The sequence below is a fragment of the Myotis nattereri genome (genome assembly GCF_964212035.1).
Source record: "Myotis nattereri genome assembly, chromosome: 1".
Lineage (NCBI taxonomy): Eukaryota > Metazoa > Chordata > Mammalia > Chiroptera > Vespertilionidae > Myotis > Myotis nattereri.
Genome location: NC_138075.1, coordinates 144,651,383 through 144,664,145, shown reverse-complemented (window position 1 = coordinate 144,664,145; position 12,763 = coordinate 144,651,383). Strand labels below are relative to the sequence as shown.

General features: G+C 36.7%; 1 protein-coding gene across 1 annotated transcript in view; it reads left to right on the top strand.

Moving 5' to 3' along the window:
* TBCK (TBC1 domain containing kinase) overlaps positions 1 to 12,763 on the top strand; it is a 171,199-nt gene that overhangs the window by 83,897 nt on the left and 74,539 nt on the right. Inside the window, exons 19-20 of the mRNA XM_081105075.1 lie at positions 261 to 344; positions 9,652 to 9,737. Coding sequence (XP_080961201.1) covers positions 261 to 344; positions 9,652 to 9,737 — 170 coding nt within the window. The remainder of the gene's footprint in view (positions 1 to 260; positions 345 to 9,651; positions 9,738 to 12,763) is intronic.

Below are 12,763 nucleotides of genomic sequence, written 5' to 3'. Positions count from 1 at the left end.
TAATAATGGCCATGATTGGAGATTTTTAAAAATTTGTAAAGTTCAGATAATAAAGGTTCTTATTATTATGGGATAACAATTTCTATAGTAGTTTGAAATTGAAAAGTTACTAGGTGGTTTTCTTTTGTTCAAATTATTTTCTGTTTTAAAGAGCAAATGGTTTTGTTTCTTTAAATTTGTGTTTTCATCTATTATTGGCATAAACTTATTTAATAGTAGTTAAATAATTTATTGCATGCATTTGCCTTATTCTTTCTTAGCCTTGGCGTATGCGTGTATGTCTGCTTTTATTCCCAAATACCTGTATAACTTCTTCTTGAAAGACAACTCACATGTAATACAAGGTAAGCATTAAATGCCCTTCCTTGTCTTTTTAAGGGAATATATTATGTCATGTAACCAATACTCAGTTAAATTTATGATTTTGACCCAATAAAATAGGTTGATAATGCTCACTAAAACCAGTGAAGAGATCTTAAGTTTAGTCTTTATTCCAAGTCCCCAGCAAATTAGGGTCTTTTTTCCAATGACTGTTCAATATCTGATCTCTGTTCAGTTCAAATTTAGGCATGCTAGTTTAAGAAAATAAAAGTCTTGCTATTTTTCTCTCTCACAATTAAAATTTCCCACACAAATTTTCACCATGGACCAAGCTTATTATGAATTAGTAAAAAGTTTAAACAGTATTTAATTATGTAAATAAAGAGAATATTAAAAACACTTCTCATTCATCTCATTCCCCATGCTTGAATGCCCAAAATATTCGTCTTCTGTCTTCTACTTTCCTAAAATACAGACCTTTCTTCAGACTCCAAGTCATAGCATAACCCACTTGTGAATTCTTACATGACTACGCTCACTAGCCACAAACTTTTACTATAATTCTCTAAACTCCTTTTTAGTACAAAGTAACAAAAGTGAATAATAAACACTTTTGAATCAGGCAAACTTTGTTTCAAATATAAATTGGGTTAATTATTTCATAATCTTGGACAATTGTTTGCTAGGTATAATTTTCCTAATATCTAAAATAAAGGTTCTTGTAAAGGTTAAACATAAAATACGTAAATGGTATATAGAACTTTCGATAACACTAATGACTTTTTAATTATTGTTACTATCATTATTTTATTGCTATTGTTATTAAAATTATTTTGCTAATCTTATTATTACCATGACATTATATATCATGTGTTATCTTTAAACAAGAGTCTAAATGTTTTAAGGGCAGAAAATTTTCTGATACTTTTGTATTTCTTTTGGAACTGACTACAAAGCTCGTCACGTAGTTTTCCCATTTACTAATTGTATGTTACTTTTCAGATACTGCCTTCATTTCAACTTTTTATTTATTATTTATGTCATCAATTCAACTACATTTTCAACAACTTGAAACTAGTGCTTTGTTTTATTTATATTTACATAATTATGGTTTGATATAATTCACTCAGTTTGAATACATGAAGTGGCAAATACAGGCTATGTGCAGTTTATTAAACATACTCAATAAGTGGGATCTCAATTAGCAATATATTCACTTACTTAGCATGAGTATAAAATTAGAGTATCAGAAGTAAATATAATGAGAAAATAACTAGAAAGGCAGTAGAAATGGAAATGTAAATTAAATAGATAAAGAGGCTAAAAATAGAAGGAAGAAAAGATTATGGATAAATAGTGCAGCACATAGCCGAAACCGGTTTGGCTCAGTGGATAGAGCGTTGGCCTGCGGACTGAAAGGTCCCAGGTTCGATTCCGGTCAAGGGCATGTACATGGGTTGCGGGCATATCCCCAGTGGGAGATGTGCAGGAGGCAGCTGATCGATGTTTCTCTCTCATCGATGTTTCTCTCTCATCGATGTTTCTAACTCTCTATCTCTCTCCCTTCCTCTCTGTAAAAAATCAATAAAATATATTTAAAAAAAACAAAAACAAACAAACAAAAAAAAATAGTGCAGCACATAAAAACATTTATTTTTCCAGCATCATTTACCTCAAAGTATAGAGAAAAATAATTTAAACTTTTAAAAAGCATTGTGTGTGTTTATAAGCACACCAAGTCATGTTCAGCACTCTGTGTCTACAATGTAGATAGGTACTAGAAATTGGTATAATGATCCAGTGTCTCTCCATTAATTTTGAAATGCAAATTCTATTGATTTATATTTGTATTTAGAAATGTTTTAAAATGGATATACCTAATACCCTGCATGTTCCTAGAAAGTGGACTTGTATAAAGTTGGGATTAATTTAAGAATGTTTTTAGAGAGCAGCAAGATTTTGCTTTGATTTTTTTTATAATCAAAGATGAGTATGTTTTTTAGGGAGGAAGTTTTTCTTTCTTGTAGGTTAGTTTAGTAAAGCCATCCAACTTCAAGAGTCATGCAATGTTATCCTCTAAGAATTTATGTAGTGATGTCCTATAAGAGCGTGGCTTGTATCTTACTAATTGGTATGCATTTCACACTTACTCATAGTTTCCTTATTATGCTTATCAATGATGTTTATTATAGAACTAGAGGCCAGGTGCACGAAATTTGTGCATGGGGGGGGGGGGGGATCCCTCAGCCCGACCTGCACTCTCTCCAATCTGGGAGCCCTCAGGGGATGTCCTACTGATGGCTTAGGCCCACTCCCCGTGGTTCTCTGTTCTCTGCGGGGCCTGCCTGCTCCACACCATGGTGACAGCCATGCAGGCTCTGCTGCCTGCGGGCCGCGCTTGCCTGCGGGCCGCGCTTGCCCGCAGGCCGTGCTTGCCTGTGGACCGTGCTTGCCGGCTCCCAGGTTGCTGGGTGCTGCCTATGGGCTGCACTTGCCTGCTGGGCTTGCACTGCCTGGGCGACGCCGCCAACGTCCCACCCCAGCTTCTATGGGCACCGCCATCTTTGTCGTAGAGTGACAGTTAATTTGCATATTACTCTTTTATTAGGATGGACGATGTACTCTGTAAGATTCCAGCCATTCTTGTCTGAAGAAGCTTCAATAAAGGCCCAAGTTCTTGTAGAGTTTCTTTTGTAGACTGGAGACCCCGTGGTCAATTGGTAGCTCCACAAGCCTGGCAGCTAGAAATCTTATCAAATCCCCCATAGGACTATGAGTGAGGAAGCACAAAGGAAGGCCAGAAACCTGGGGTGTACTGGCCAAATGAGAACTGAGGGTTCAGGGCCTGGTCCAGTTCCTTCCTGCCCAAGGTAGCTTAGTTGGTTAAAATTGGTCACCAGTAGGCTATTGCATGAAGTCTGCCCCTCAGTACTCTATGTTCACATACAACACTTTTATTGTATTCCCTACCTCCTGCTTCTGCCATCCCATAGTACTCTTGAATGAATTGTCAGGCCCACTAGTGTACGACATTAGAGATTTTGCAATAAATTATTTATGCTGGTAAAAAAGAAATGAGTATATTTAAAACACCTTGGATGATACTAGAGGCAATATACAATGTAAATAATCTGTCAAATAGTGACTAAAGACAAACTGAAAGCACTAAAAGTAAAAAGTAATCATGTTAGTAGTTGTGCAAAAAAGGTGGTTCTTTAATCCTCAGTTAAATATAAGTCAGAAATAGAATGCTGTTATTTTTAAAGTTAATGTGAACTTGTAATATTAGCTGAACTTTCATATGTAAAAGCCTGGAAATAATATTTTTTCAAATTTGTCAGGCCCTTAATAAAGCATAGTGCCTAGCTGGATTTTTGTACTTTTAAGAAAGATGTAGCTATTTGGAGAATCTTCAAAAAGCAATTAAAACAGAACTTATACAATGAATTATCTATAGTATTTATTAGATGGCTGGATGATGTCTGGATGACCAGTTTTCAAAGGGTCATATTAGATAACTTCCATTACAGTAATTGTTATTTTGTCTCTGTGTAGATACCTATTTTAAAATACAGAAATTGCCTTAGCTAGTTTGGCTCAGTTGCTAGAGCGTTGGCCTGTGGACTGAAGGGCCCCAGGTTCGATTCTGGTCAAGGACACATGCCCGGGTTGCTGGCTCAGTCCCCAGTATGAGGCGTGCAAGAGGCAGCTTATCAATGATTCTCTCATCACTGATGTTTCTGTCTCTCTCCGTTCCTCTCTAAAATCAATAAAATATATATTAATAAATAAATAAATAATAAAATACAGAAATTATTTACCTCTGAAAGTTTCATTTTTCCAGTAATTGTTTCACATTGCAGATCAGTGTGTGTATTATCTAGTGATAATGAGTTTTCAACATGAAAGAGTTTTCGCTCTTTTTAACTACAGACTTTGTTAGTATACTGTTAAAAGGCTTATTATACAAGTATGACAGTATCTTATTTAATATATGAAAATGCAAGAGAAACCATAATGTACACCATATGAATTTGGAGACACTGGTCAGAAAGGCCAAAAAAGACTTTTTTAAATTTGATTCATTAATCAGTGAGGTACTTTAAAAGTTCAATATTATAATTAAAAGACCTCTCCAAAATTATTTCTCTAAGTACTAATAATTTTATCAGTTATAATTTGTATAAATTTGTGTTTAAAATCTTGAATTAGTAATTAATTTTGAAACTTTTTAAAGCCACAGTAGATGTTCTCTAACATTATGAAAAATTTAGCATGTGTATTTTCCCAAGAAACAATAGACATGGCATTTTAAATCATTTGTTCAGTTTTTATATTGACTTTATATGTTGACTCTCTCTCTGTCTCTCTCTCTGTCTATACATATATACTACAGGCCTGGCGTACAAAAATTCGTGCACTCGGTGGGGTGGAGGCGTCCCTCAGCCCTCTCGCACTCTGGGACCCCTCGGGGGATGTCCACCTGCCAGTTTAGGCCCACTCCCCAGGGGATCAGGCCTAAGCTGGCAGTCAGACATCCCTCTGGGAGGCCTCAGGGGATGTCTGACTGCAGCTTAGGCTATGGAGGAGGCGGAGAGGCTCCCGCCATTGCCACACCACTGTGCTCGCAGCCATTAGCCCAGCTTGTGGCTGAGTGGAGTTCCCCCTTTGGGAGTGCACTAATCACCAAGGAACAGCTCCTGCATTGAGAATCTGCCCCTTGGTGGTCAGTGTGTGTCATAGCGACTGGTTGTTCTGCCATTAGGGTCAATTTGTATATTACCCTTTTATTATATAGGATAAGTATAAGTGTGTGTGTGTGTGTGTGTGTGTGTGTAATATTACATAAGAAAAAGCATTATTTGAGTGACTTTAATCTTTCAATAAATAATTGCCCTGCACTGACCCTGTGCCAGGCACTGCTTAAAGAATTGAGATTCTTAAGGTAAATAATATTCAATCCTTTCCCAAGAGATTTCATAGCCCAATATAGGAAATAAATGTGAAAATAACTAATTTTAAGTCATGAGATAAGTGTACATGTTATTGTATTAGAACAGAGGAAGATGGGGAGATGTTATTTTGATTATTTTGACTTTTTTTTGGTCCCAAAGTCTGGAAAGTTTCATAAAAGAGAGGATACTTATTAGTGAATTTGAAATTTGAGTAGGAATTTGGTGAAAAAGGAGAAGGACATTCTTTTTAAAAAATATATATTTTATTGATTTTTTTACAGAGAGGAAGGGAGAGGGATAGAGTTAGAAACATCGATGAGAGAGAAACATTGATCAGCTGCCTCCTGCACACCTCCTACTGGGGATGTGCCTGCGACCAAGGTACATGCCCTTGACTGGAATTGAATCTGGGACCTTTCAGTCCGCAGGCTGATGCTCTATCCACTGAGCCAAGCCGGTTAGGGTGATAAGGACATTCTTTACAAAAAGAACAAGGAAGAGCATTGCAGTAAAAACATGAAAATGAGTATATAAAACAGCCAGTTGTCAAATCTGGTACATGGAGTTGGAAAGAGAAGAATGGAGAGCAAAACAAGGAGCTGAATCCATATAGTGATTATTGGTTACTAAAGTTTATGGAGGACAGTGGTTTCTTTTCCTACAAAATGTTTATTTTAGACTTGCATTTAGAAATATTCAAATCTCATTTTATTGGTTTCCCTCTTTGTCCTTCCCCACCATTTTGTTTTATAGTATTTTAAGGTTTAAACTTCAAAGTAGCATTGATTTTGTTTGATATAAATATCACATGTACTCTTTGCTCCCACAACTTTTGGAAAGTTTGTATGTCATATGAAACTGATTAATGGCTGTTTGTAAAATTGCATATTTATTTATTCACTTATCTCTACAGAAATCAAAAGTTTCTATATTCAATAGCAAATTTAATTTTTTTATTTTAAAGTCTTTCATATAATATATATGATTTGTATATTTATAGGACCATAGAACGCTTTGCTTCTTTTGATGAGAGAAAAATTATCTATTTATTCAAGATATCTGGGTTTGTTGTTGTTGTTGTTAACCATAGTGTTATTTACTATTTGCCCACAGACATTTTTAAGAAGATAGTAAATTTAATTATTTCTGGCCTAAATTAATATTCATCATTCTAAGCACTATCAAATTTTCCCCTGCATGTTGCTATTGAGTTGATAAAATACCAACACACAGTACTTTAAAAATTAGTGTACTAATTTACAAACTCAGGGTTTTAGCCTCTATGTTATCTAAGATTACTAAAATTACTCTAAGATGCAAAGCCTTTGAGTTCTGGTTGGATGTGAAAGATCGGGGGGGGGGGATTTGAAAGGGATATATTGAATATAGTTTTAGAGATATCAGAAAATAGGCTTATAACTTGTAGGACAGACATACTTTCTGCCATTGAAGAAAGAAAGGTCAGCTTCAGGCAAGTGAAGAAAGAGGCAGCCATTTAGCTATTAATATTGGGAATAAATCCTTTGTGGAAAACCCAACTATACTTTAATGTCATTTTGCACTTAAGAAAGGAGCAACCTAGAAAACTGTTCTATAAAACTTTTACACTGTTCTTTGAAGTTATTGTACTAGGTTTTGTTCCCAAAAACAATAATTGGAATTTTGGCACAACATTAAACATATTCTTGTACTGTTTATAAAACCAAGGCATATTCACATTTGGACCATTGTAAGATGTGGTGGCTATAAGTCAGAAAAGCAAAGATGAAGGGAGATATTATGTAAAGTCACAATAGGAAAGATGGAGGAGTATATCATATAAACCTGGAAAAGAAAATTGGGTGGAAATTCCCCTAATCTTTTGTTTCCCTGCATGTCTTTTTAAATCCTTTGAGGGCAGGGGCAGTATCTTCTTCGTTGTGCTGTTCCATTAGTCCCACCCATAGCTGGGATGACTATAAACCTAAACTGTGATATTTTTCAGAGTTAAAGGGGGCACGGAGTGTACTAGTCACTGAGTCTACAGGTGGCAGTTGAGACTTTCCCAGGTAAACTAGGATGTACGGTCACACTACATTCAGTAAGTCTTTGAGGAAAGGGGAGGAAAGAGGACAGATGTCAAAGTCTAAAGGACAGATGTCAAAATCTAAAGTCCAGTTGTCAAATGTGAATATAGAACTTCTTTCTCATCAAACAATAACAGAGAGGGTAAATATGCAACTTTATTATAAAGGTTAAGTATTTGAGAAAGCAGTGAAGTATATGTTTAGTTTAATGCATGTCTTTGTCATGAATGATTTAATGATTGCATATTGGGGATACTGGGAAATAGTATTGAATACATTGAGTGTACGGCCTTGACATTTTCAAGAATGTCTTGCATCATGTGTCTTATCACCTCTTTGAAGCAAGACATTTTTCTGAATATAAAAAGCCATGCTATAAATGATCTAAAGCCTGCCCCAAGCAACCAAAATTTATAACTTATATTTACATGCAACTTATTTTTATATATTAAATAATATATTACATATAATAATATAAAATGAACATATACATGTATTTATTTGTGTATATTATTTATATCACAGTATATTATAGACACATCTATAAATGTAGCCATCAGTGTTTGGCAGAACACAAGTACAATGTTTTCATGCTAAATCAATTAGCCATGTAATGCCACATAGTACTTATCTTTTTTCAAGCTCAAATAAGAATGCTATTTAGTAAATGAGACTAGTTGCGGAAAATTGCCTGACCTGTGCTTTTTAAAAGGTTAATAATTATATGATTTCATCAACATGCAGTTGAGTTCTTATGATTGTTGATGTTACATACCTCTGGTTTTTGTGTAAATTAGGACTAAAAATATAGCATCACCATTTGGAAGGAGAAAAATGTAGTTAAAAAACAGTTAAATCCCAAAGTTTCCTGGGACCTTGCTGTCTGTCCTGGGTCTCTAATCTGGAACTCTTGAACCTGATACAATTGTACTTTTTTTTCTTCTTAGAGGAAAATATGAGACAATGGATAGAGAAAAGAATTTTGTTGCAGTAGAACAGACATTCAGTCAGGAAATAGTATTAATCCAAAGTATTAACCCATTTTTTATTTAGTACCCATGGGTAAAATTTCATATTGAATAGAGAATTTAGCTTTATTGTGGTATTGAATACAGTACTTCCTCATCTTTTCTCTTTGGCTTTGGTGCTTCTCTTTGTAAAACATGTGACATTGCTTATAGGTAAACTAGAGACCCAGTGCATGAAATTCATGCACCTGAGGTGTGGGGGGGTGTCCCTCAGCCCAGCCTGCACCCTCTCACAGTCCAGGAACCCTCAGAGGATCTCCAACTGGCGCAGAGGCGTAAGAAGCTCACACCACCACCGCTGAACTCACCAGCCATGAGCCCAACTTCTGGCTAAGCAGCACTCCCCCTGTGGGAGTGCACTGACCACCAGGGGGCAGCTCCTGCGTTGAGCAACCCAGGCTTCCAGCTGGACCTGGGCTCTGCTCAAGGCTACAAAGTTTCAATTATAGAAGATAAATAAATTCCAGATACCTGCTTTGGTTTGAAAAACAGATTTATAACTTTATTGAAAGAACGAGTTGAGGTTATTAATTAAGAAGAAATCTTTCATTGGATTACTGTCATTTTTGAAATACGTTTTAATTTTGTTTTTAATATGTTCAAAATGATGGTTACTTGCCCTTGAGTAGATTGTTACAAGTATATTGTTTAAATTAGTACATAGTTAGTAAATTGGAATAATAGTAAGTTGTTGGAAAAAATAAGAAAATATTCCTTACAATGCAACTGAACCCTATGAATTAGTATAGGATTAGAATCAACACTTACTTGCCTACTGTATTCCTATTTTCTTATTAGCATGATGTTAATTCTTATTTCTAAATATGCCAAATGCATAGTGGAAATAAGTTAGAACTGGAACAAATGCCTATGTCTGTATATATTATCAAATTTGAGATATAATTATTCTATTTGGTACTGCTTATTGGTTACACTTTCCAAACATAAAAGAAATTCAGTTTAACATTACTAAATTAAATGTATTTGTAGAACCTAATAGGAAAACATCATTCATCATGTGTATAATTTGTGATTAAAGAAATGAACTAATTGGTCTGAAGATGGAAAATAAGCTATATCATAGTTTGTTGGTATGTTTGTTTGGTAGTTAGCAGTAACTGATTAAAGTGGTAACAAAATCAAATTATCTATTAGAGCACATTTTAATGGAGAAATTAACTTTCATTCAAAATGTAAATAAACTAATGTATATGAATTTGATGTTTTATTTGAGGTACTGGGTGAAAATGACGATTGTCTTAAATTTTATTGTCATTTCAGAGTATTTGACTGTGTTCTCTCAGATGATTGCATTCCATGATCCAGAGCTGAGTAATCATCTCAATGAGATTGGATTTATTCCAGATGTAAGTACCTGGCACATTATTAACATGAGGTCAAAGATAAAGCAGAAATTGGCAGCATGAAAGAGTGCTGTTTTTAAAGTTTTTGTTGTCATAAGAAGTCCAATCTGAACAAGTTCCTGCTACTAATTACAGTCTTTTGTTAGTAGTATAAAGTCGGTGTGGTTACCTTCCAGGAACTTGAGATTTCTATCTCAAAAGGAATTTTTGAGGTTTACAAAAACCTATGATACTGCAGTCTAACTTTTCCACTTAAAAGAGGCTTGACTCCCTGTCACATACTGCAGGTGAGTAATGGGCTAAGCAACACCATTGCTACCCTTTGCAAGGCAACTCTGAGTTTCAGCTTAATATGAACTGTAGAGACGCTAATGAAGTAAGCCAAAATCTGGCAAAGCTCCCAAGGTAACATATCAAGCAAAACACAGAAGCTACTTAAGAATCCACTAAGTTCAGATTTCCTAATTCTACAAAAATAGGCCCAAGTCTCATAAAATCCAAGTGAAAACCCTTCACAACACAGTTTAACATAACACTAATATGTTTTTCAAACAATTTGATTTTACCCTATTTAAAAGCTAATAATGAGCCTTTTACTGTTTAATGGCTGTTGGTGGAAAACACAAGACTCCTGTGTCAGAGACAAAGGACTTTCACTGACAGCAGAGCAAGCGACCTGAACATTCACATATTTGTGTTGGTTCTCCAAATATGTTGGTTCACATATCTGTGTTGGTCCCACTAAGACAAAGTAAAGGGTCTAGGTCAGCCGTGGGCAAACTATGGTCCGCGGCCCGTTTGAAATGAATAAAACTAAAAAAAAAAAAAGACCGTACCCTTTTATGTAATGATGTTTACTTTGAATTTATATTAGTTCACACAAACACTCCATCCATGCTTTTGTTCCGGCCCTCCGGTCCAGTTTAAGAACCCATTGTGGCCCTCGAGTCAAAAAGTTTGCCCACCCCTGGTAGGTGGTACTTGCATATGCAGTGAATTACGTTATAGGAAAGAAACCCTGATTTTAGGGAATTTGAATTTTTAAAATGCCTTCCCTTTGCTTTAGAGAGAGAAAAACACTCTCTTTTTCTTCCAAGGTTATACCAGTAAGAAAACTTGTCCTTTGCTGCAAAGGGAGATTCTGTTTCTGTTTTCCCAGGCTGTTCTTGTGTACTTATATTTGAAAAGATAATCCAGAACAAAGGACAGTCAGTATCTCTGTTCAAAAGGAATGCAGAAGTACAAGAAAGCATATTAAAATGTTAATAGTATTCACTAGACGAATAGAAAAAGAAAGTATAACATTTTTTATTGTTGATACTATCACAGATGTCCCCCATTTCCCCTGCCTTGGCCTCCTTCATGAAGTGACCTCCCCCCCCCCCCCCCCCCCCCCCGTACAGCCTGTTGTCTGTGTCCATAGTCTATACCAGGGGTGGGCAAACTTTTTGATTTGAGGGCCACAGTGGGTTCTTAAACTGGACCGGAGGGCCGGAACAAAAGCATGGATGGAGTGTTTGTGTGAACTAATATAAATTCAAAGTAAACATCATTACATAAAAGGGTACGGTCATTTTTTTTTAGTTTTATTCATTTCAAACGGGCCGGATCCGGCCCGCGGGCCGTAGTTTGCCCAATGGCTGGATATGTGTTCTTTGGCTAATCTCTTCCATTCCCCCCACCTTTTGCCCCTCTGGTAACCAAAAGAAAATTAATACTATGATATTAATATAAAACAGAAAAGAAAACAAAAAACAGACCCCCTAATATATGGAATTTTGTATGTGACAGAGAGGGATCTATTAATCAATTAGAAATGAAAGGATTATTGAATAAATAGCCCTGATAAAATTAGGTAGCTATATGGAGAGGAGATGGGAATCAAAGTTCAACCCCACACCATACATAAACATAAATTCTAGGTTGATTGAAATACCTGAATGTGGAATGTCATTTTTATAATTTCCATTTAGGAAGGAATTCTTGCAGAATTCATACAAAGTACAACATATTTTGAAAAGAGAGAATTTCAATAGAAGAGTGGTACAAAGGAGCCTTAGATTCTATTGATAATATATTACTTGATTTAAATTATTTTGAAGCAGTTGTGGCAAAACATTTGTTAACTCTGAGTAGATGAGTACAGTGGTGTTTGTTAAATGTGCTGTGTAGGGTGAGTTAATTATCCAATCCTATCTAATAAAGAGGGAATATGCTAATTGACCCTCACACCATCACAAAGATGGCAGCACCCACAGCCAATAAGAAGGGAATATGCTAATTGACTGCCCCACCCTCAAGGATGGTGGTGCCCACAATTAATAAGGAGGGAATATGCTAATTGACTGCCATGCCCTCAAAGATGGCAGCACCCACAGCCACAAGATGGCGTCACCCAGACCCCTCAGCCCCCCAGCCACCCAAGGCCATCCTAGGCTCAGGTAACCAGGGCTGGCCAAGGCTTGGCTGCCGGCAGTGGCAGCAGTAGAGGTGTGATGGGGCATTGCCTTCCCCTGATCACCGGGTCGCTGAACGCCCCTGAGGGCTCCCAGACTGTGAGAGGGGGCAGGCTGGGCTGAGGGACCCCGCCCTCTAATGCAGGAATTTTCATCCATCGGGTCTCTAGTCTACACTAATAAAAGACAAACATACAAATTGACTGTACCTTCGCTACACCTTAAGCCACGCCCACCAGCCAATCAGAGCGACTATATGCAAATTAACCCAACCAAGATGACGGCCGGCAGCCACAGAGCTGGAGCAAGCAGGAGGCATTGTTGCCCCAATGATAGAGGAAGCCAAGCTTCCCAGCTGCTACAGCCAGCTCTGAGCTCCACTCAAAGCAACAAAGTTTCAATTATAGAAGATAAATAAACCCCAGATACCTGCTTTCAGCCAGCGGTGGCCACGGAGCTGGAGCGCCCACCCTGGCCGGCTCTGAGGTCCTCTCAAGGCTACAAAGTGTCAATTTTAGAAGGTAAATAAATCCCAGAATAAAAAAAAGAAAAGAAAAAGGAGAGGATGGGAGC